Source organism: Carcharodon carcharias (assembly GCF_017639515.1).
Source record: "Carcharodon carcharias isolate sCarCar2 chromosome 29 unlocalized genomic scaffold, sCarCar2.pri SUPER_29_unloc_2, whole genome shotgun sequence".
NCBI lineage: Eukaryota > Metazoa > Chordata > Chondrichthyes > Lamniformes > Lamnidae > Carcharodon > Carcharodon carcharias.
Genome location: NW_024470665.1, coordinates 2,579,106 through 2,604,174, shown reverse-complemented (window position 1 = coordinate 2,604,174; position 25,069 = coordinate 2,579,106). Strand labels below are relative to the sequence as shown.

The following is a 25,069-nucleotide window of genomic DNA, read 5'->3' as shown; positions in this document are numbered from 1 at the left end:
GTTCAGAGAGAGACAGGTTAGAATGGGTGAGAGGAGCAGAGAAATTGAGACGACTAATGTCGCGCCGACAGTTCTCAATGAAAAGATCGAGAGAAGGTAAGAATCCAGAGGGAGGGGTCCAGGTGGAGGGAGAATATTGAAGATGGGTAAAAGGATCCGTTGAACTGGGAGAGGAATCCTGCCCAAAGAAGTGAGCCCGGAGCCTCATCTCCTCTGGGGATCTCCCTCCCACAGCTTCCAACCTGATAGTTGCCCAACCTCGGACGGCCCGCTTCTATCTCCTACCCAAAATCCACAAACAGAACTGCCCCGGTAGACCGATCATCTCAGCTTGCTCCTGCCCCACAGAACTCATTTCTCGTTATCTTGACTCCCTTCTCTCTCCCCTTGTCCAGTCCCTTCCCACCTACATCCGTGATTCCTCTGACACCTTACGTCACATCAACAATTTCCAGTTCCCTGGCCCCTACCGCTTCCTCTTCACCATGGACGTCCAATCCCTCTACACCTCCATCCCCCACCAGGATGGTCTGAGGGCCCTTAGCTTCTTCCTCGAACAGAGGCCCGAACAATCCCCATCCACCACTACTCTCCTCCGTCTGGCTGAACTTGTTCTCACGCTGAACAATTTCTCCTTCAACTCCTCTCACTTCCTCCAAATAAAAGGTGTAGCTATGGGTACCCGCATGGGCCCCAGCTATGCCTGTCTCTTTATGGGGTATGTGGAACATTCCTTGTTGCAGTCCTACTCCGGCCCCCTTCCACAACTCTTTCTCCGGTACATCGATGATTATTTCGGTGCTGCTTCATGCTCTCGTCAGGACTTGGAAAAATTTATTAATTTTGCTTCCAATCTCCACCCCTCCATCATTTTCACGTGGTCCATCTCTGACACTTCCCTTCCCTTCCTTGACCTCTCTGTCTCAATCTCTGGTGATAGACTGTCCACCAATATCCATTACAAACCCACCGACACCCACAGCTATCTCGACTACAGCTCCTCACACCCCACTTCCTGTAAGGACTCCATCCCATTCTCTCAGTTCCTTCGCCTCCGTCGCATCTGTTCCGATGATGCTACATTCAAAAACAGTTCCTCTGACATGTCCTCCTTCTTCCTTAACCGAGGTTTTCCACCCACGGTCGTTGACAGGGCCCTCAACCGTGTCCGGCCCATCTCCCGCGCATCCGCCCTCACTCCTTCTCCTCCCTCCCAGAAACATGATAGGGTCCCCCTTGTCCTCACTTATCACCCCACCAGCCTCCGCATTCAAAGGATCATCCTCCGCCATTTCCGCCAACTCCAGCATGATGCCACTACCAAACACATCTTCCCTTCACCCCCCTTATCGGCATTCCGTAGGGATCGCTCCCTCCGGGACACCCTGGTCCACTCCTCCATCACCCCCTACTCCTCAACCCCCTCCTATGGCACAACCCCTTGCCCACGCAAAAGATGCAACACCTGCCCCTTCACTTCCTCTCTCCTCACCGTCCAAGGACCCAAACACTCCTTTCAAGTGAAGCAGCATTTCACTTGCATTTCCCCCAACTTAGTCTACTGCATTCGTTGCTCCCAATGTGGTCTCCTCTACATTGGAGAGACCAAACGTAAACTGGGCGACCGCTTTGCAGAACACCTGCGGTCTGTCCGCAAGAATGACCCAAACCTCCCTGTCGCTTGCCATTTTAACACTCCACCCTGCTCTCTTGCCCACATGTCTGTCCTTGGCTTGCTGCATTGTTCCAGTGAAGCCCAACGCAAACTGGAGGAACAACACCTCATCTTCCGACTAGGGATTTTACAGCCTTCCGGACTGAATATTGAATTCAACAACTTTAGGTCGTGAGTCCCCTCCCCCATCCCCACCCCCTTTCTGTTTCCCCCTTCTTTTTTTTTTCCCAATAAATTATAAAGATTTTCCTTTTCCCACCTATTTCCATTATATAAAAAAAAAACCACTAGAGCTATACCTTGAGTGCCCTACCATCCATTCTTAATTAGCACATTCGTTTAGATAATATCACCAACTTTAACTTTAACACCTATGTGTTCTATTGTACTATTGTTGTTGACATCTTTTGATGATCTGCTTCTATCACTGCTTGTTTGTCGCTACAACCACATCAACCCCCTCCACCTCTCTGTCTCTCTATCTCTCCGCCCCCCACACACACACCTTAAACCAGCTTATATTTCAGCTCTTTCCTGGACTCGAACTCAAGTTCTGTCGAAGGGTCATGAGGACTCGAAACGTCAACTCTTTTCTTCTCCGCCGATGCTGCCAGACCTGCTGAGTTTTTCCAGGTAATTCTGTTTTTGTTATAGAGTAAGGGAGGTTTGTTGGGGTTGGAGGAGGTTACAGAGATAGGGAGGGTTATATGGCTTGGAGGATTTTACATAGATAAGGAGGGTTGTAGGGTCTGGAGGAGGTTACAGAGATAGGGAGGGTTGTAGTGGCTGGAGGAGTTTACACAGATAGGGAGTGTTGTAGGGGCTGGAGGAGGTTGCACAGATCAGGAGTGTTGTAGGGGCTAAAGGATGATTCAGAGATAGGGAGGTTTGTAGAGATCGAAGGAGTTTAGAGATTTGGAGATTTGTATGTACTACAGGAGTTCACAGAGATGAGGAAGGTTCTATGGTTTGCAGCATGTTACAGAGACTGGGAGGGTTGTAGGGGCTGGAAGAGTTTACAGAGATAGGGATGGTTGTGGGGTCTGGAGAAAGTTACAGAGATAATGAGAGTTGTAGTGGCTGGAGTGTGTTACACAGATAAGGAATGTTGTAGGGGCTGTAGGAGGTTACAGAGATAGGGAGAGTTTTAGGGGCTGGAGGAGGTTACAGAGATAGGGGAAGTTTTAGGGGCTGGAGGAGGTTACAGAGATAGGGAGGATTGTAGGTGCTGGAGGTGGTTACAGAGAACAGGTGGGTTGCAGGGACTGGAGGAGGTTACAGAATAGTGAGGGGTGTAGAGGCTGGAGGAGGTTAAAGAGATAGGGAGGTTTGTAGGGGCTGGAGGAGGTTACAGAGATAGGGAGGGTTGTAGGGGCTGGAGGAGGTTAAAGAGATAGAGAAGATTGTAGGGGCTGGAGCTGGTTTGAGAGATAAGGTGTGTTGTTGTGCCAAAGGACGTACAGTAATTTTGAGGGTTGTTGGGACTGGAGAGGATTACATAGATATTGAGTGTTGTACGGGTTGGAAGGGGTTACAGAGATAGGGAGGGTTGTAGGGGCTGGAAGGGGTTACAGAGATAGGGAGGTTTGTAGGGGCTGTAAGTGGTTACAGAGATCAGGAGGGTTATAGGGGCTGGAGGAGGCTTCAGAGATAGGGATTGTTGTACAGTTTGGAGGAGGTTAGAGATTTTGAGGTTTATATGTACCCAAGGATTTCACAGAGATATGGAGGGTTGTATAGTTTGCAGGATGTTACAGAGACTGGGAGAGTTGTAGGTGATAGAGGAGCTTACAGATATAGGGAGAGTTGTAGGGGCTGGAGGGGGTTACAGAGATCGGGAGGGTTATAGGGCATGGAGGAGATTACAGAGACATGGAGTGTTGTAGGTATTGGAGTGGGTTACAGAGATAGGGAGAGTTGTACGTTCTGGAGGGTGTTACAGAGATAGGGAGGGTTGTAGGGGCTGGAGGAGCTTACAGATAGGGATTGTTGTAGGGGCTGGAGGAGGTTACAGAGATAGGGAGGGTTGTAGGGGCTGGAGGAGCTTAGAGAGATAGGGAGTGTTGTAGGGGCCGGAGGAGGTTACAGAGATACGGAGGGTTATAGGGGCTGGACGAGGTTACAGAGATAGGGAGGGGTGTAGGGGCTGGAGGAGGTTACAGACATAGGGTGGGTTGTAGGGGCTGGAGGAGGTTACAGAGATAGGGAGGGTTGTAGGGGCCGGGGGATGTTACAGATTTAGGGATGTTTGTAGCGGTTGAAGGAGGTTACAGAGATAGCGAGGGTTATATGGTTTGGAGGATTTTACAGAGATAAGGAGGGTTATAGGGGCTGGAGGAGGTTACAGAAATAGGGAGGGTTGTAGGGGCTGGAGGAGGTTGCACAGATAGGGAGGGTTGTAGGGGCTGGAGGAGGTTACATAAACAGGGAGTGTTGAAGGGGCTGGACGAGGTTACAGAGATAGGGAGGGTTTTAGGGGCTGGAGGAGTTTAGAGATTTGGAGGTTTGTATGTCCTACAGGAGTTCACAGAGATAGGGAACGTTGTATGGTTTGCAGGATTTTACAGAGACTGGGAGGGTTGCAGGGACTGAAGGACCTTACAGAGATAGGGAGGGTTGTAGGGGCTGGAGGAGGTTTCAGAGATAAGGAGGTTTGTAGTGGCTGGAGGGGGTTACACAGATAGGGAGGGTTGTAGGTGCTTTAGGAGGTTACAGAGATAAGGAGTGTTGTAGGGGCTGGAGGAGGTTACAGAGATAGGGAGTGTTGTAGGGGCTGGAGGTGGTTACAGAGATAGGGAGGGGTGTTTGAACTACAGGAGTTCACAGAGATAGGGAAGGTTGTATGGTTTGCAGGATGTTACAGAGACTGGGAGGTTTGTAGGGACTGAAGGACCTTACAGAGATAGGGAGGGTTGTAGGGGCTGGAGGAGGTTACAGAGATAGGGAGGTTTGTAGGGACTGAAGGACCTTACAGTGATAGGGTGTGTTGTAGGTGCTGGAGGATGTCACAGAGATTTGGAGTATTGTAGGGGCTGGAGGAATTTACAGAGTTAGGGAGTTTTGTAGGGGCTGGAGGATGTTACAGAGATAGGGAGGGTTGTAGGGGCTGGAGGGGGTTGCAGAGATAGGGAGGGTTGTAGGTGCTGGAGGAGGTTACAGAGATAGGGAGGTTTGTAGAGGCTGGAGGAGGTTACAGAGATATGAAGCGTATAGGGGCTGTTGGAGGTTACAGAGATAGGGAGGGTTGTGGTGGCTGGAGGAGGTTACAGACATATGGAGGGTTGTAGTGGCCAGGGGAATTTACAGAGTTAGAGAGGTTTGTAGGGGTTGGAGAAGGTTACAGAGATAGAGAGGGTTATATGGTTTGGCGGATTCTACAGAGATAAGGAGGGTTGTAGGGGCTGGAGGAGGTTACAGAGATAGGGAGGGTTGTAGGGTCTGGAGGAGTTTTCAGAGATAGGGAGTGTTGTCGGGGCTGGTGTAGGGTTCAGAGATAGGGAGGTTTGTAGAGTTTGAAGGAGGTTAGAGATTTGGTGGTTTGTCTGTACTACAGGAGTTCACAGAGATAGGGAAGTTTGTATGGTTTGCAGGATGTTACAGAGACTGGGAGGGTTGTAGGGACTGAAGGACCTTAAAGAGATAGGGAGGGTTGTAGGGGCTGGAAGACGTTACAGAGATAGGGATGGTTGTGGGGGCTGGAGAAAGTTACAGAGATATGGAGAGTTGTAGTGGCTGGAGTGTGTTGCACTGATAAGGCATGTTGTAGGGGCTGGAGGAGGTTACAGAGATAGGGAGGGTTGTAGGTGCTGGAGGAGGTTACAGAGATAGGGAGGGTTGTTGAGGCTGGAGGAGGTTACAGAGATAAGGAGCGTTGTAGGGTTTAGAGGAGTTTACAGAGATAGGGAGTTTTGTAGGGACTGGAGGAGGTTACAGAGATAGGGAGGGTTGTAGGGGCTGGAGGAGGTTACAGAGATGGAGTGGGTTGTAGAGGCTGGAGGAGGTTACAGAGATAGGGAGGGTTGTGGGGGCTGAAGGATGTTACAGAGATAGGGAGTTTTGTAGGGGCTGGAGGAGGTTACAGAGATAGGGAGGGTTGTAGGTGCTGGAGGAGGTTTCAGAGATAGGGAGGGGTGTACAGTCTGGAGGAGATTACAGATCTAGGGAGTGTTGTAGGGGCTGGAGGAGGTTACAGAGATATGGAGGGGTGTAGGAGCTGGCGGAGGTTACAGAGATAGGGAGGGTTGTAGGGGCTGAAGGAGGTTACAGAGATAGGGAGGGGTGTAGGGGTTGGAGGAGGTTACAGAGATAGGGAGGGTTGTGGGGGCTGGAGGTGGTTACAGAGATAGGGAGGGTTGTAGTGGCTGGAGGAGGTTTTCAGAGATAGAGTGGGTTGTAGAGGCTGGAGGAGGTTACAGAGATAGGGAGGGTTGTGTGGGCTGAAGGAGGTTACAGAGATGGGGAGGATTGTAGGTGCTGGAGGAGGTTACAGAGATAGGGAGTGGTGTACAGTCTGTAGGAGATTACAGATCTAAGGAGGGTTGTAGGGGCTGGAGGAAGTTACAGAGCTATCGAGGGGTGTAGGAGCTGGCGGAGTTTACAGAGATAGGGAGGGTTGTAGGGGCTGGAGGAGGTTACAGAGATAGGGAGGGGTGTAAGGGTTGGAGGAGGTTACAGAGATAGGGAGGGTTGTAGGGACTGGAGGTGGTTACAGAGATAGGGAGGGTTGTAGCGGCTGGAGGAGGTTACAGAGATAGGGAGGGTTGTAGGGGCTTGAGGAGGTTACAGAGATATGGAGGCGTCTACGGTCTGGAGGAGGTTACAGAGATAGGGAGGGTTGTAGGGGCTGGAGGAGGTTACAGAGATAGGGAGGGTTGTAGTTTCTGGAGGATTTTACAGAGATAGGGAGGGTTGTAGGGGCTGCAGGAGGTTACAGTGATAAGGAGATTTGTAGGGTTTGGAGGAGTTTACAGAGATAGGGAGGTTTGTAGGGGTTGGAGGAGGTTACAGAGATAGGGAGGGTGTAGGGGCTGGAGGAGTTTTTGGAGATAGTGAGGGTGAAGGGGCTGGAGGAGGTTACAGAAATAGGGAGGGTTGTAGTGGCTGGATAATTTTTCAGAGATTGCACATGGTTGAGGAGAGATTTAAAAGCTTGCATGAAAATTCTCAGATCAGGAGGTTGATTTACTGTGGATCAGTGTCCATTCCCGAGCACCGAGGTCGGTGTGTGAATGAGATCCAGTCCGTGTTGAGATGCAGGGGCAGCAGAAGTTTGGACCAGCCGAGGTAGAATGTGGAACACCAGCCAGGAGTGTTTTGGAAGATTCACTACTGGAGGTAATGAAGGCGTGGACAAGGTCTTCAACAGCAGATGAGCTGAGACCATATTGTGGAGACCATTAAAAAGGTGACATGGATAAATTCTTCACAATTTAATATTGTTCTATGCTCTAAGTGTGGATGTCATTCACAATTTAATAGGCTTATCAGTCGCTCAACATTACGTGGTATATAAATGCAGTCACACTTATGAGTTTGGGATCTTACGTCGGGATCCAAGGTGACAGGAATGTTGTGAAGTGACTGGTTTAATCTCCTGCTGTTGCCAGGGAGTGGGATGGCAGCTTGGAGTTTGAAGCAAAGATACGGACATTCGGGCCAGGACCAAAAAGAATGTCTTTGGTCACCCAGTAACCTGGCTGATGGTCACAGGCTGTATCATTCAAACATCCCACACCTACCTTTCACTCTTTGTTAGGCACACACACACACACAGACACACACACACCCACTCACACACACACACACACACACAGACACACACACAGACACACAGACACACACACACACACACACTCACACACACAGACACACACACACACCCACTCACACACACACACACACACACACACACACAGACACACACACACACCCACTCACACACACACACAGACACACACACACACACACACTCACACACACACACACACCCACTCACACACACAGACACACAACACACAGATACCCACACACACAGACACACACACACACTCACACACACAGACACACACACACACTCACACACACACACACACACACACTCACACACACAGACACACAACCCACAGATACCCACACACACACACAGACACACACAGATACCCACTCACACCCACACCCACACACACACACACACACATACAGACACACACAGACACACACAGATACCCACTCACACACACACACACACAGACACACACAGGCACAAACACAGACACACGCAGACACCCACCCACACACACACACACACAGATAAAACACACATGGACACACATGCAGACAGACAGACAGACAGACAGACACACACACACACACACACACACACACACACACACAAAACACACACACACAGACACACAGATACCCACACGCACACACAGACACACACACAGACACACACAGATACCCACTCACACACACACACACAGACACACAAAGACACACAGGCATATACGCAGACACCCACACACACACAGACAACACACACACACACACACACGGACATACATACAGACAGACACACACACACACACAGACACACATACACAACACACACACACAGACACACACAAACACGCACACACACACAAACACACACAAAGATACACACACGCAGAGGCACACACACACCCACACCCACACACACACAGACACACAGACAATACACACACACACGGACACACACACATACAGGCACACACACACCCACACAGACACACACACACACACACACACACACACACTCACACTCACAGGCATACACAGACACCCACACATACACAACACACACACAGACACAACACACACACACACACACACACACATACACAGACACACACACACACACACACACACACACACGGACACACATACACACACAGACATACATGGACAGAAATGCAGACACACACAGACACATACACACACACAAAACACACACATACAGACACCCACACAGACACACAACAGACAGACAGACACACACACACACACAAACACACACACTCACAGACACACACACTCCCACGGACACAGGCACACACACAGAGACACAAACACAGACACAAACACAGACACACACACACAACACACACACGTACACACAGACGCACATACTCACTCAGACACACATGGACAGAAACGCAGACACACACAGACACGTACACACAGACACAGACACACATGCACAGACACACACACAAACAGACACAGACAGACACCCACAATATGATAACAAGGGGGCGAGTGCAAGTCCCACTTGATGTAATGTGCCTTTAATGGGAGGGTTTCTGGGCTAGCATTCCAGCGACCCAGGGTATTGCTCTGGGGACCAGGGTTCAAATCCCACCACAGCAACTGGGAAGTGTGTCATGTGATCCAGTTTCAGTTCCACGTCTGATGTTGAGCACAGCACAGCATACACAGCTCTGCTGTTGATGTGTCTTCCAGCTTTCTATCCATGTATATCTGTTCTCATGTGCCTAGTCTAAAAAAAACCTCAAATATGTTTACCCAGTCCTGAGTGATTGGTGCCTTTATCCCATTCTAACAACACAATACCACTTGTAGTGATTATTGTTTTGATAAACTTAGGACTGTAGCTTTAGGAATAATTCTGTGGTAAGATCACATGATTGGTGCAAACCAATCAGTTAGCAGCGTGGGGAAACTTGAAAGGGAAGTTCTTCCTTAGTTATGGAGTTGGATGCACAAATGTAGCTGCTGCTGTTGTCTTGTAAATAAAGTTCAACGTTTCCTCCAAGGAAAGTTGCCTGGAAAATCAACTCTATAACAAACTGCTGACAAGGATAAATTTGATCTATTACTGTCCCTCGCCCAGCAATTTGTGGGTATCGAAGTTCATAAAAAAGAAAAGAAGGGATACTCGTCCGATATACCACAGTTTGGCAGAATCAAACCCTTTGAACCATCCACAGATGACTGGTCTCAATATACAGGATGTCTTGTGTTCTTCAGTCAAGCCAACAAAATCATGGGGGAGGAAAAGCGGAGAGCAATTCTCCTGAGTATTTGTGGGAGCATGACTTACAGTTTAATTTGAAGATTGATGTTCCTCAGGGTCCATGATTTGAAGACTTACAGTGAGTGAGTAGACCCCATTAAAGGACATTTCCAACCCAATCCCTGAGTCACAATGCAGATGTTCAGGTTCTATTCACAGCATAGAGCCCCGGGGTGGGGGTGGGGGGGGTTGATGGGCGACCAATCCTGCCCATGTGGTGAAATTAAAGCGGCTAATGAAATACTGTGATTTCGGTGAATCACTGAACGATATGCTCAGGGATGGTTTGATATGTGGCGTCAGAGAGGCTGCTATTCAGCAATGATCGCCGGCTGAAGTGGACCTTGATTTCAAGGGAGCCTTAGAAATAGCATTTGTGTTGGAAAGCGCTGTAAGGGATGAACAAGCGATTCAAGGTGGGGGGGTAAATGGAGCCACTTTCCTAGGCAGGTGGGAAAGGTCAGCCCAATGTGTGCCAAAAAAGCCGGGACTCCACCGCGGAGCAGGAAACAGCCCCCCGGCTCTCCGAAAATTCAGAGGGAACAGCTTAGCAACAAAGCCGCAAACTAATTTTTATCGACGTGGAAGCATTAATACTCCTAACGATTGGCAATTTAAAAAGGTGGAGTGTTATTTTTGTCACACAAAAGGACAGATATTGGAACATTGCAAAGCGGGATTGAAACAGGATTCCAGGCAACATCCAAGGTCCGATGAAGAGTATAATGTGGGAGAGTCAGAAACAACCAATTCTGACATTTATTCACTATTCAACACGTTGGGAAGACAGAGCCAATATTTGTTACAGTGCAAGTGATCAGTGAACCATTAAAGCTGGAAGTAGACCCTGGTGCTTCTACCAAAGCAGTAAGAGAATACACTGTCAGATATTTAAATAAAGGGGCTCAACAATTACATTTGGAACCAACACCTGCCAAGTTGAAAGCGTGCACAGGTGAAGAGATCCAGGTTAAAGGGATCAGCAGAGGAACTGTTCAGTATAGACACCAATCGGCACAGCTACCAGTGATGGTGGTAGAAGGTGAAGGAGCAATCCTTCCAGGGAGTGATTGTTCGAAAGAGATTAAACGAAACTGGTCCGGAATATTCCAGTAGCGAGCAGGGGAACTGCCAGAGGAGTGTAACATTAAGATTGTGATGTAAGATCATGTGCTCTGTGTAAACCAATCAATGTGCAGTGCAGGCAAATCTCTGAGGGGAGCAGGGGTGGTTCTTTAGTTATAGAGCTTGATGCACATGTGTATCTGCTGCTCCTGCCTTGTAAATAAAGTTCAATGTTTCCACCAAGACAGGCTGTCTGGAAAATCAGTTCAATAGCACCACTCATACTGTCCGCTCCTACACACTCTGGCACTCAAATGGGCTGCAGAGTGAGATTGTGGCTGGTGTTACTTACCCTGCGGGGTGGTGTTGGGAATGGTGCTGTGATGGCTGGGAGTAGACATGGTGTTAATAGTGCTCGCTGTCATTGTCGTTCTGCTGGTCGTTGTGTCTGAAAATAAAGAGAGAAGCAGTTAGCCAAAGAGTACTTCATCTTCCCATAAGAACATCCTAACAGGAGGAGGCCATTTTTCATGTCAAGCCTGCTCCCTCAGTCCATATTGTCGTGCCTGATCTTCCACCTCAACTCCACGTTCCCACCCTGTCACTTAGTTCCCAAAAATCAATACATCTCAGTCTTGAATATACTCAACAACGGAGCATCCAGAGCTCTCTGGGGTAGAGAATTCCAAAGATTCACAGCCCTCCGAGGGAAGACATTCTTCCTTGTCTCAGTCCAACATGGCCGAACCCTTGTCCTGAGTCTGTGAACACCGACCCCACACGCCAGGTCCAGACTTTGCAGCCGGTGGGGAGGTGGAAGGGGGCAGAGTGTGAAACAGCCTCTCAGCATTGAGCCTGTTAAACCCTCTGAGAATTCTAGATGATTCAATGAGGTCACCTCTCATTCTTCTAAACTCCAGAGGACATTGAATTACATAGAATACACGGCCCAGAAACAGGCCATTCAGCCCATCTACTCCATGCCCATATTTCTGCTCCATACAAGCCCCTCCCACCCCTCTCTCCATCTCCCCCCATCCCCATATCCTTCTATTCCTTTCTCTCCCTCATGTGTTTATCCAGCTTCCCCCTTATACACATCGACACTATTCACCCCGACCACTCCCTGTGGGAGCGAGTCCCACATTCTCCCCACTCTCTGGGTAAAGGAGTTACTCCTGAATTCCCCATTGGGTTTATGAGTGATGATCTTATATCGATGATACCTAGTTCTGGTCTCTCCCCCGACAGAATGGGGTGTTCAGAACCATTCACAACTCCTCAGATACTGAAGCAGTCCATGTCCAAATGCAGCAAAACTCGACAATATCAAGGCTTGGGCTGACAAATGGCAAGTAACATTCACACCACACAAGTACCAAGCAATGACCATCTAATGCTCTGGGGACCTGGGTTCGATTCCCACCTTGGCAATTAGTGGAATTTGAATTCAATAAAAATCTGAAGTTAAAAGTCTAATGATGACCATGAAAGCAGTGCTGATTGTCATAAAAATCCATCTGGTTCACTGGTGCCCTTTAGAGAAGGAAATCTGCTGTTCTTACATGGTCAGGCCTACATGTGACTTCAGACCCACCAGATTTGTGGTTGACTCTTAAATGCCCTCTGAGTGAGAGCAATTAGGGATGGGCAATAAATGCTGGCCTAGACAGTGGCACCCACATGACATGGATAACTAAGAAAAGGGGTGGCAGCATGACATCACTCAAATGGAAGTGTGTCATGTGATCTAGTTACTTTCGCTTTTGATATCGAGCAGAGCACAGCATACACAGCTCTGCTGTTGATGTGTCTTCCAGCTTTCTATCCATGTATATCTGTTCTCATGTGCCTAGTCTAAAAAAAATCCAAATGTGTTTACCCAGTCCTGAGTGATTGGTGCGTTTATCCCATTCTAACAACACAATACCACTTGTAGTGACTATAGTTTTGATAAAGTTAGGACTGTAGCTTTAAGAATGATTCTGTGTTGTAAGATCACATGATCTGTGTCAACCAATCAGTTAGCAGCGTGGGGAAACTCTGAAGGGAAGTTCTTCCTTAGTTATGGAGTTGGATGCACACATGTAGCTGCTGCTGTTGTCTTGTAAATAAAGTTCAATGTTTCCTCCAAGGAAAGTTGCTTGGTTAATCAACTCTATACCAAACAGACAAGGATAAATTTGATCCGTTACTGTCCCTCGCCCAGCAATTTGTGGGTAGCTAATTTCATAAAAAAGAAAGGAAGGGATTCTCGTCCGATATACCACAGTTTGGCAGAATGAATACCTTTGAACCAACCACAGATGACTGGACTCAATATACAGGATGTCTTGCGTTATTCTTCCAAGCCAGTGAAATCACAGGGGAGGAAAAGAGGAGAGCGATTCTCCTGAGCCCTTGTGGGAGCAACGGTTACAGTTTAAATCGAAGCTTGATTCTCCCCAGAGCCCCTGATTCAATGACCTTCAGTAAATTAGTAGATTTTGGTGAGGTATATTTTTCACCCAATCCCTCAGTCACAATGCAGAGGTTCATTTTCATTTCACGGCATAGAGCCCCAAGGGAGACAAATCCTACCCACGTGGTGAAATTAAAGCATCTAACGGAGTACTGTGATTTTGGTGAATCCCTGAACGATATGCTCAGGGATGGTTTGATATGTGGCGTCCGAGAGGCTGCTATTCAGCAATGATCGCCGGCTGAAGTGGACCTTGATTTCAAGGGAGCCTTAGAAATAGCATTTGTGTTGGAAAGCGCTGTAAGGGATGAACAAGCGATTCAAGGTGGGGGGGTAAATGGAGCCACTTTCCTAGGCAGGTGGGAAAGGTCAGCCCAATGTGTGCCAAAAAAGCCGGGACTCCACCGCGGAGCAGGAAACAGCCCCCCGGCTCTCCGAAAATTCAGAGGGAACAGCTTAGCAACAAAGCCGCAAACTAATTTTTATCGACGTGGAAGCATTAATACTCCTAACGATTGGCAATTTAAAAAGGTGGAGTGTTATTTTTGTCACACAAATGGACAGATCTTGGAACATTGCAAAGCGGGATTGAAACAGGATTCCAGGCAACATCCAAGGTCCGATGAAGAGTATAATGTGGGAGAGTCAGAAACAACCAATTCTGACATTTATTCACTATTCAACACGTTGGGAAGACAGAGCCAATATTTGTTACAGTGCAAGTGATCAGTGAACCATTAAAGCTGGAAGTAGACCCTGGTGCTTCTACCAAAGCAGTAAGAGAATACACTGTCAGATATTTAAATAAAGGGGCTCAACAATTAAATATGGAACAAGCATCTGTCAAGTTGAAAGCGGACACAGGTAAAGAGATCCAGGTTAAAGGTATCAGCAGAGGAACTGTTCAGTATAGACACCAATCGGCACAGCTACCAGTGATGGTGGTAGAAGGTGAAGGAGCAATCCTTCCAGGGAGTGATTGTTCGAAAGAGATTAAACGAAACTGGTCCAGAATATTCCAGTATCGAGCAGGGGAACTGCCAGAGCTTCTAAAAGAAATGACACCTTCTTCAAGGGTGAACTGAGGAATGGATCATTGTTGAAGAAGGGAAGAAACCCCCAACAAAACAATGTTCCACCTGTAACCACTGCTGAACCTTTAGTTCCTGCTGAAGTTTCTCAACCAGGGACAGACATGCCTGATGTCTCTGTCACAGTGGGGGACACTGAGCTGCCTGTACCTAATGAGGTACCTGATGTTAATGTGGTTCCAGAGAACGTGGTTCCTGATAAAGAATCGGAAGTCGTGGAGATCCGACATTCCACACGGATCAGGAAACAACCTGAAAGACTGAACTTGTAATTTCATGACCTGTGTCAATATTGTAATTTCCTGAGATAAATATCCTGGTGAATACAAAATGTACAGAAAAGTTAATGGGGGCGGAATATACTAATTATAGTGTTGATAAATATAGGACTGTATCTTTAAGAATAACCCTGTGATGTAAGATCATGTGCTCTGTGTAAACCAATCAATGTGCAGTGTGGGCAAACCTCTGTGGGGTGGGGGCGGGGGTGGTTCTTTAGTTATAGAGCTTGATGCACATGTGTATCTGCTGCTCCTGCCTTGTAAATAAAGTTCAATGTTTCCACCAAGACAGGCTGTCTGGAAAATCAGTTCAATAGCACCACTCATACTGTCCGCTCCTACACACTCTGGCACTCAAATGGGCTGCAGAGTGAGATTGTGGCTGGTGTTACTTACCCTGCGGGGTGGTGTTGGGAATGGTGCTGTGATGGCTGGGAGTAGACATGGTGTTAATAGTGCTCGTTGTCATTGTCGTTCTGCTGGTCGTTGTGTCTGAAAATAAAGAGAGAAGCAGTAAGCCAAAGAGTACTTCATCTTCCCACAAGAACATCCTAACAGGAGGAGGCCATTTTTCATGTCAAACCTGCTCCCCCAGTCTATATGATCATGTCTGATCTTCAACCCGAAATCCACGTTCCCACCCTGTCACTTAGTTCCCAAAAATCCATAAATCTCAGTCTTGAATATCCTCAACAAGGGAACATCCAGAGCTCTCTGGGGTAGAGAATTCCAAAGATTCACAGCCCTCCGAGGGAAGACATTCTTCCTTGTCTCAGTCCAACATGGCCGAACCCTTGTCCTGAGTCTGTGAACACCGACCCCACACGCCAGGTCCAGACTTTCCAGCCGGTGGGGAGGTGGAAGTGGGCAGAGTGTGATACAGCCTCTCAGCATTGAGCCTGTTAAACCCTCTGAGAATTCTAGATGATTCAATGAGGTCACGTCTCACTCTTCTAAACTCCAGAGAACATTGAATTACATAGAGTACACGGCCCAGAAACAGGCCATTCGGCCCATCTGCTCTGTGCTGGTGTTCCTGCTCCACACCAGCCTCCTCCCACCCCCCCTCTCCATCTCGCCCCATCCCCATATCCTTCTATTCCTCTCTCTCCCTCATGTGTTTATCCTGCTTCCCCCTTAAATACATCGACACTATTCAACCCGACCACTCCCTGTGGGAGCGAGTCCCACACTCTCCGCAGTCTGGGTTAATAATTTTCTCCTGAATTCCCCATTGGGTTTATGAGTGACGATCTTATATCGATGGTACCTAGTTCTTGTTTCCCCCCACAGAAGGGGGTGTTCAGAACCATTCACAACTCCTCAGATACTGAAGCAGTCCATGTCCAAATGCAGCAAGACCTGGACAATATCCAGCCTTGGGCTGACAAGTGGCAAGTAACATTCACACCAAACAAGTGTCAGGTAATGACCATCTCCAACAAGACAGAATCTAACCATCGACTCCTGATGTTCAATGGCATTACCATCACTGAATCCCCCACTATCAACATCCTGAGGGTTACCATTTACCAGAAAATGAACTGGACCAGCCATATAAATACTGTGGCTACAACAGGGTAGGAATTTTGCAATGAGAAACTCACTTTCTAACTCCCCAAAGCCTGTCCACCATCTACAAGGCACAAGTCAGGAGTGTGATGGAATACTCCCCACTTGCCTGGATGAGTGCAGCTCCCACAACACTCAAGAAGCTCAACACCGTCCGGGACAAATCAGCCCCGCTTGATGGGCACCCCATCCACAAATATTCACTCCCTCCACCACCGATGCACAGTAGCAGCAGTGTGTGTACCATCTACAGGATGCACTGCAGCAACTCACCAAGGCTCCTTCGACAGCACCTTCCAAATCCACGACCTCTACCATCTAGAAGGACAAGGGCAGCAGACACATGGGGAACACCACCATCTGGAAGTTCCCCTCCAAGTCACTCACCATCCTGACTTGGAAATATATCGCTGTTCCTTCACTGTCGCTGGGTCAAAATCCTGGAACTCCCTTCCTAACAGCACTGTGGGTGTACCTACACCAAATGGACAAAATCCTGGAACTCCCTTCCTAACAGCGCTGTGGGTGTACCTACACCACATGGACAAAATCCTGGAACTCCCTCCCTAACAGCGCTGTGGGTGTACCTACACCACAGGGGACAAAATCCTGGAACTCCCTCCCTAACAGCACTGTGGGTGTACCTACATCACATGGACAAAATCCTGGAACTCCCTCCCTAACAGCAATTAGGGATGGGCAATAAACGCTGGCCCAGCCAGCGAAGCCCACATCGCGTGAATGTATAAAAAAAATCATCTTTTCTACGTCTACCCTATCGAAACCCTTTCATCATTTTAAAGATCTTGATCAGATCACCCCCCCCTCAGCCTTCTCTTTTCTAGGAAGCAGATTGTTTGTGAGTTTGAACCTGAAGGGATCTTCCAACCTCACATCCACACCTGTCAGTACCACCGCCCATTTCCATCTCTCTGACTTCGCCCAACTTCACCCTGTCACCGCTCATCCACTCCAGAAGCCCTCACCCATGCCTTTGTTACCCCCAGGCTCGACAATCCCACCCCACGCCTGCCTGCTCTCTCACATTCGAATGCCACAGTCCCAAGGGGACTGATTGGCCTGTGGGGGTTCATGTAGGGTATCCTGAGAGGGTGCTTAACAAAGATAATCCTTGCTCCATAAATCGATGGATTGAGTACAAACACAGGGTGGTTAACTGAACATCTACCAAATTCTGGTTAGGTCACAACTAGAGCATTGGGTCCAGTTCCGGTCACCTCACTTTGGGGAGGGAGTGAGGGGTCCTTGAGAGGGTGGGGAGGAGATTGAGCAGAATGGGGTCCAGGGGATGAGGGATTTTAGCTACAAGGTTGGGTTGGAGAAGCTGGGGTTTGTTCTCCTCGGAGCAAAGGAGATTGAGGGGGGATCTGATCGAGGTGTACAAGATGATGACGGGTATGGATAAGGTAGACAAAGAGAAGCTGTTGCCATGAGCTGATGGTACAAGGACTGGGGGACACAGATTGAAGGTTTTGGGCGGGGGGGGTGGATGTGAGGAGGAACATTTTTACCCAGAGAGTGGTAATGAGCTGGAACTCGCTACCTACGAGGAGGGTGGGAGCGGAGACGGTGAACGATTTCAAAAGGAAATTGGATGGACGTTCGAGGGAAATAAACTTGCAGGGATACGGGGATAGAGCGGGGGAGAATGGGACTGACTGGATTGCTCTGCACGGAGTCGATGGGCTGAAAGGCCTCCTCTTGAGCCGTGGTGACTCTTTATGACATTTGTTTGTCCAAAGCACCTTGCACATCAGTCTAAGTCCCTTTGTATCAATGGGGGAATCTGAGGGTCAGGTGACCAGCAGCTTGGTCAAAGAGATAGGATAGAAGGAGCATCTCATGTGGGAGGCCAGAACCAGGGGCCATCGATATGAGATCGTCACTAATAAACCCAATGGGGGAATTCAGGAGAAACCTCTTTACCCAGAGAGTGGGGAGAATGTGGGACTCGCTCCCACAGGGAGTGGTCGAGGTGAATAGTGTCGACGTATTTAAGGGGGAAGCTGGATAAACACATGAGGGAGAGAAAGGAGTAGGGTAAACACTGGATGACCTGTATGTGCTGTAAAATTTTTGCTATTCTGTGAAATCAAAAGCGTATCTGTTTTGTCCCAAAACAGCAGTCCCCTTATCATCGACTGCAGACCAGTGACAGAACCATCCACTGGGCGGGACTACCCCTCTCTTATTTACAAACCACAGGGAGTGAGGAGCACTTAATGTACAGTGAGAGGCACAGGTCACAACTGGTAGAACGGAAAGGGGCAAATCAGGAACGCCCGGGAACATAAACTCAAGCACTTGGCCAATCTCCTTCACCCCGCTACTGTTAGATATCCTCGAGGCCGTCAGGTTAGGAAGGGAGCTCAACTGTAGAGGCCGGAATTGGGAGGAGCGCAGAGATCTCGGAGGGTTGTAGGGGATGGAGGAGGTTACAGAAATAGGGAGCGTTGTAGGGTTTAGAGGAGTTTACAGAGATAGGGAGTTTTGTAGGGACTGGAGGAGGTTACAGAGATAGGGAGGGTTGTAGGGGCTGGAGGAGGTTACAGAGATAGGGAGGGTTGTAGGGGTTGGAGGAGGTTACAGAGATAGGGAGGGTTGTAGGAGCTGGAGGAGGTTACAGAGATAGGGAGGGGTGTAGGAGCTGGAGGAGGTTGCAGAGATAGGGAGGGTTGTAGAGGCTGGAGGAGGTTACAGCAATAGTGAGGGTTGTAGGGGCTGGAGGAGGTTACAGCAATAGTGAGGGTTGTAGGAGCTGGAGGAGGTTACACTGATAGGGAGGGTTGAAGGGCTGGAGAAGGTTACAGAGATAGGGAGGGGTGTAGGAGTCGGAGGCTTGGTATAAATCTCCTTCTACACTGTCCCCATCAAACACTCCCAGGACAGGTACAGCACGGGGTTAGATACAGAGTAAAGCTCACTCTACACCTTCCCCACCAAACACTCCCAGGACAGGTACAGCACGGGGTTAGATACAGAGTAAATCTCCCTCTACAATGACCCCATCAAACACTCCCAGGACAGGTACAGCACGGGGTTAGATACAGAGTAAATCTCCCTCTACACTGTCCCCATCAAACACTCCCAGGACAGGTACAGCACGGGGTTAGATACAGAGTAAAACTCCCTCTACACTGTCCCCATCAAACACCCCCAGGACAGGTACAGCTCGGGGTTAGATACAGGGTCAATCTGCCTTACTGATAAGGGGGATTAGCTAATTATTGCCTTCCATGGTCTTAAGTGATATTTTACAAGTGAGACGGAAACATGTTGAGCCCTAATTCACCACAGGAAACAATCATAGGTATAAAAACAAAAAAACTGCGGATGCTGGAAATCCAAAACAAAAACAGAATTACCTGGAAAAACTCAGCAGGTCTGGCAGCATCGGCGGAGAAGAAAAGAGTTGACGTTTCGAGTCCTCATGACCCTTCGACAGAACTTGAGTTCGAGTCCAAGAAAGAGTTGAAATATAAGCTGGTTTAAGGTGTTTGTGTGGGGGGCGGAGAGATAGAGAGAGAGAGAGGTCAGGGTGTGGTTGTAGGGACAAACAAGCAGTGATAGAAGCAGATCATCAAAAGATGTCAACAACAATAATACAAAAGAACACATAGGTGTTAAAGTTAAAGTTGTTGATATTATTTAAACGAATGTGCTAATTAAGAATGGATGGTAGGGCACTCAAGGTATAGCTCTAGTGGGGGTGGGGAGAGCATAAAAGATGTAAAAAAATAAATAAAAAATAAATAATTTTTTTTTTTCTCTTTTTATAATGGAAATAGGTGGGAAAAGGAAAATCTATATAATTTATTGGAAAAAAAGAAAAGGAAGGGGGAAACAGGAAGGGGGTGGGGATCGGGGAGGGAGTTCACGACCTAAATTTGTTGAACTCAATATTCAGTCCGGAAGGCTGTAAAGTGCCTAGCCGGAAGAGGAGGTGTTGTTCCTCCAGTTTGCGTTGGGCTTCACTGGAACAATGCAGCAGGTCAAGGACGGACATGTGGGCAAGAGAGCAGGGTGGAGTGTTAAAATGGCAAGCGACAGGGAGGTTTGGGTCATTCTTGCGGACAGACCGCAGGTGTTCTGCAAAGCGGTCGCCCAGCTTACGTTTGGTCTCTCCAATGTAGAGGAGACCACATTGGGAGCAACGAATGCAGTAGACTAAGTTGGGGGAAATGCAAGTGAAATGCTGCTTCACTTGAAAGGAGTGTTTGGGCCCTTGGACGGTGAGGAGAGAGGAAGTGAAGGGGCAGGTGTTGCATCTTTTGCGTGGGCATGGGGTGGTGCCATAGGAGGGGGTTGAGGAGTAGGGGGTGATGGAGGAGTGGACCAGGGTGTCCCGGAGGGAGCGATCCCTACGGAATGCCAATAAGGGTGGTGAAGGGAAGATGTGTTTGGTGGTGGCATCATGCTGGAGTTGGCGGAAATGGCGGAGGATGATCCTTTGAATGCGGAGGCTGGTGGGGTGATAAGTGAGGACAAGGGGGACCCTATCATGTTTCTGGGAGAGAGGAGAAGGTGTGAGGGCGGATGCGCGGGAGATGGGCCGGACACGGTTGAGGGCCCTGTCAACGACCGTGGGTGGAAAACCTCTGTTAAGGAAGAAGGAGGACATGTCAGAGGAACTGTTTTTGAAGGTAGCATCATCGGAACAGATGCGACGGAGGCGAAAGAACCTGGAGAATGGGATGGAGTCCTTATAGGAAGCGGGGTGTGAGGAGCTGTAGTCGAGATAGCTGTGGGAGTCGGTGGGTTTGTAATGGATATTGGTGGACAGTCTATCACCAGAGATTGAGACAGAGAGGTCAAGGGAGGGAAGGGAAGTGTCAGAGATGGACCGCGTGAAAATGATGGAGGGGTGGAGATTGGAAGCAAAATTAATAAATTTTTCCAAGTCCCGACGAGAGCATGAAGCAGCACCGAAGTAATCATCGATGTACCGGAGAAAGAGTTGTGGAAGGGGGCCGGAGTAGGACTGCAACAAGGAATGTTCCACATACCCCATAAAGAGACAGGCATAGCTGGGGCCCATGCGGGTACCCATAGCCACACCTTTTATTTGGAGGAAGTGAGAGGAGTTGAAGGAGAGATTGTTCAGCGTGAGAACAAGTTCAGCCAGACGGAGGAGAGTAGTGGTGGATGGGGATTGTTCGGGCCTCTGTTCGAGGAAGAAGCTAAGGGCCCGGCCCTCAGACCATCCTGGTGGGGGATGGAGGTGTAGAGGGATTGGACGTCCATGGTGAAGAGGAAGCGGTTGGGGCCAGGGAACTGGAAATTGTTGATGTGACGTAAGGTGTCAGAGGAATCACGGATGTAGGTGGGAAGGGACTGGACAAGGGGAGAGAGAAGGGAGTCAAGATAACGAGAAATGATTTCTGTGGGGCAGGAGCAAGCTGAGACAATCGGTCTACCGGGGCAGTTCTGTTTGTGGATTTTGGGTAGGAGATAGAAGGGGGCCGTCCGAGGTTGGACGACTATCAGGTTGGAAGCTGTGGGAGGGAGATCCCCAGAGGAGATGAGGTCAGTGACAGTCCTGGAAACAATGGCTTGATGTTCAGTGGTGGGGTCATGGTCCAGGGAGAGGTAGGAGGAAGTGTCTGCGAGTTGACGCTCAGCCTCCGTGAGGTAGAGGTCAGTGCGCCAGACAACAACAGCACCACCCTTGTCAGCGGGTTTGATGACAATGTCAGGGTTGGACCTGAGAGAACAGAGTGCAGTAAGTTCAGAGAGAGACAGGTTAGAATGGGTGAGAGGAGCAGAGAAATTGAGACGACTAATGTCGCGCCGACAGTTCTCGATGAAAAGATCAAGAGAAGGTAAGAATCCAGAGGGAGGGGTCCAGGTGGAGGGAGGATATTGGAGATGGGTAAAAGGATCCGTTGAACTGGGAGAGGACTCTTGCCCAAAGAAGTGAGCCCAGAGACGAAGACGGCGGAAGAAGAGTTCAGCATCATGCCGAGCCCGAAATTCATTGAGGTGAGGGCGTAAGGGTATGAAACTAAGTCCTTTGCTGAGCACTGAACGTTCAGCATCGGTGAGGGGGAGGTCAGGGGGTATAGTGAATACACGGCTGGGGCTGGGATTGGAAGATGGGGTGGGGACGGAGGGACAGGCAGGGGTGGAGGGTCCTAGATGGGTGTTGGTGTCGATGAGTTGTTGCAGCTTGCGTTCCTTAGCACTTGAGAGAAAGAGAAAAAGTTTCTTGTTGAGGCGTCGGATGAGCCGAAGGATAAAATGAAACTGGGGGCACGCGCAGCTTTGAAAAAGGGTACGGCGGTGCTGCTGGAGGGAGAGGTCAAGTGTGTTTATATGGCGGCGCATGGCACTGAGTGTGGATTTCAGAATGTGACGGGAACAGCAGTCAGAGAAACGTTTTATGTCCCGGAGATACCTGTAATCCTGGGTGGGTTCGAAACATGAGGGGTGGAATTTCAGTTGAAATCCACGTGGGGTAAGTCGGAGATGGAGACAGTCATTGAGAAAGGAGATGTGGCTCTGAAAGCGGGTTTTAGTAAACACCTTGTCAAACACCAGGAGGGAAATGGAAAGCAATGAAGGTGAGCAAGACAACAGAGAGATACGGAAATCTTGTCGCAGAGAGGAACAGAACTTCTTCAAGGATGTAGGCATTTCTTGAAGAGCAGTGGCAGTCAATTAAACACAGAGATAAAAACAAAAAAAACTGCGGATGCTGGAAATCCAAACAAAAACAGAATTACCTGGAAAAACTCAGCAGGTCTGGCAGCATCGGCGGAGAAGAAAAGAGTTGACGTTTCGAGTCCTCATGGCCCTTCAACAGAACTTGAGTTCGAGTCCAAGAAAGAGTTGAAATATAAGCTGGTTTAAGGTTTGTGTGTGGGGGGCGGAGAGAGAGAGAGAGAGAGAGAGGTGGAGTGGGGGTGTGGTTGTAGGGACAAACAAGCAGTGATAGAAGCAGATCATCAAAAGATGTCAACAACAATAATACAAAAGAACACATAGGTGTTAAAGTTAAAGTTGTTGATATTATCTAAACGAATGTGCTAATTAAGAATGGATGGTAGGGCACTCAAGGTACAGCTCTAGTGGGGGTGGGGAGAGCATAAAAGATGTAAAAAAATATAAAATAAATAAATATTTTTTTTTTTCTCTTTTTATAATGGAAATAGGTGGGAAAAGAAAAATCTACATAACTTATTGGAAAAAAAGAAAAGGAAGGGGGAAACAGAAAGTGGGGGGGGATCGGGGAGGGAGCTCACGACCTAAAGTTGTTGAATTCAATATTCAGTCCGGAAGGCTGTAAAGTGCCTGGTCGGAAGATGAGGTGCTGTTCCTCCAGTTTGCGTTGGGCTTCACTGGAACAATGCAGCAGGCCAAGGACGGAGATGTGGGCAAGAGAGCAGTGTGGAGTGTTAAAATGGCAAGCGACAGGGAGGTTTGGGCAGTTTGATAAAATACTGGCAAAAACTGAAAGGAAAGAATTAGGAAGTCACAAGTTTCATTTTTTGAAAAACACTTGTAGCAGACAGGAATTGTGAACCTGAGCGGTTCGAGGCTTGAACACTCCTTCTCTGGAAGTTATGGTTAAAGTGCCGACCTACCACTTACGGCCAGTTGGATACAGATGAGGAACCAGAACAACAATCTCCCCGGCCCTGTCATACTGTCACGTTTTGAATCGACAATGTCCTGTAGGTTGCGGCTTGGAATCTCGCTCCCTCCTGCTCTGGGTGGCTGTCACTGCTGCTTTGGACTCTCCGAGTGAGCGCTCGCTTGACACAATTTGCAAAACCATTCCATTATCAGCTCAAGACATGATACAACAATTCCAGTTATGGGGTGTGGCCCGCTAACATCAGCTTCTGCAGAATGCCAGGGCTCAGTTATCGTCTTGCTACTGCCAACGCTTGGGACTTTGACAGCGTAAGTGAATGGCCCATCACATGGCAGGTGGAACATAGTATTAATAAGTATGAAGTTATCCACTTTGGTTGCAAAAATGGATAACATCACAATTAGGAGAGTGTTGATGTACAAAGGGAACCTGGGTGTCCTTGTCCACGGGTCACTGAAAGTGAGCCTGCGGGTGCAGCAAGCTATTAGGAAGCTAATTGGTTTGCTGGCCTTCATCACCAGGAGATTTGGGCACAGGGTTAAGGAAGTCTTGCTGCAATTGTATGGAGCCTCGGTGAGGCTGCACCTGGAGTACTGTGTGCAGCTTCGGTCCCCTTATGGAAGGAAGGGTGCATTTTCCAAAGAGGGAGTGCGGCAGAAGTTCCCCAGGCTAATCACTGGGATGGCGGGATTGTCTTACGAGGAGAGATTGAGGAAACTGGGCCCTGTGCTCCCTCGAGTTTCGCAGAAACGAGAGGTGATCTCACTGAAACTTACAAAGTCCTTACCTGGCTCGACAGGGTAGATGTGGGTAGGATGTTTCCAGTGATCAGCTGAAGAAATCAAACAGCACGTTCCTTCTGGCTGATCAGAATGGACAGAGTGCTCAGCCAGTTCGCACTCACGAAAACCCAAAACAAACCGTCCACTGTGCGATGTGATTCCGCGATTGGACAGCACCCGCTGAGCAATCCTGAGTGCGCTAACAGCTACACTAACAACTGATGCAAGATAAGCAGTTGAACTCATAACCGTGGCTCATTTATGCTTGCTAGGAGGACCTACGTTCATACATGGGGAAACCATTCTCTGCAAACTAGAGGGATATGTTCAAGCCTTGTGACATTTTGAACTACCCAGGTGCTTTTGTGGTGGGGGTGGGGTGGGGGGGGGGTGTCACTTAAAGTTCCCCGTTACTTTCTCTATGTCAATGCCTGGGCCAAT

General features: G+C 48.6%; 1 protein-coding gene across 3 annotated transcripts in view; it reads right to left on the bottom strand.

Moving 5' to 3' along the window:
• Positions 1-24,006, bottom strand: part of LOC121274058 (G8 domain-containing protein DDB_G0286311-like) — a 34,313-nt gene extending 10,307 nt beyond the window's left edge. The window contains exons 1-3 of one of the 3 annotated variants that reach the window (XM_041181196.1): positions 23,833-24,006; positions 15,050-15,145; positions 11,173-11,268 (exon numbers count right to left, since the gene is read on the bottom strand). In XM_041181196.1, the coding sequence (XP_041037130.1) occupies positions 11,173-11,268; positions 15,050-15,145; positions 23,833-23,893 (253 nt within the window). In that variant the 5' untranslated portion in view covers positions 23,894-24,006. Of the gene's footprint in view, positions 1-11,172; positions 11,269-15,049; positions 15,146-22,971; positions 23,030-23,832 lie in introns of those variants that run through there. The other 2 variants (XM_041181197.1, XM_041181198.1) reach the window with 2 other exon arrangements.
• Positions 24,007-25,069: the final 1,063 nt, after the last annotated feature.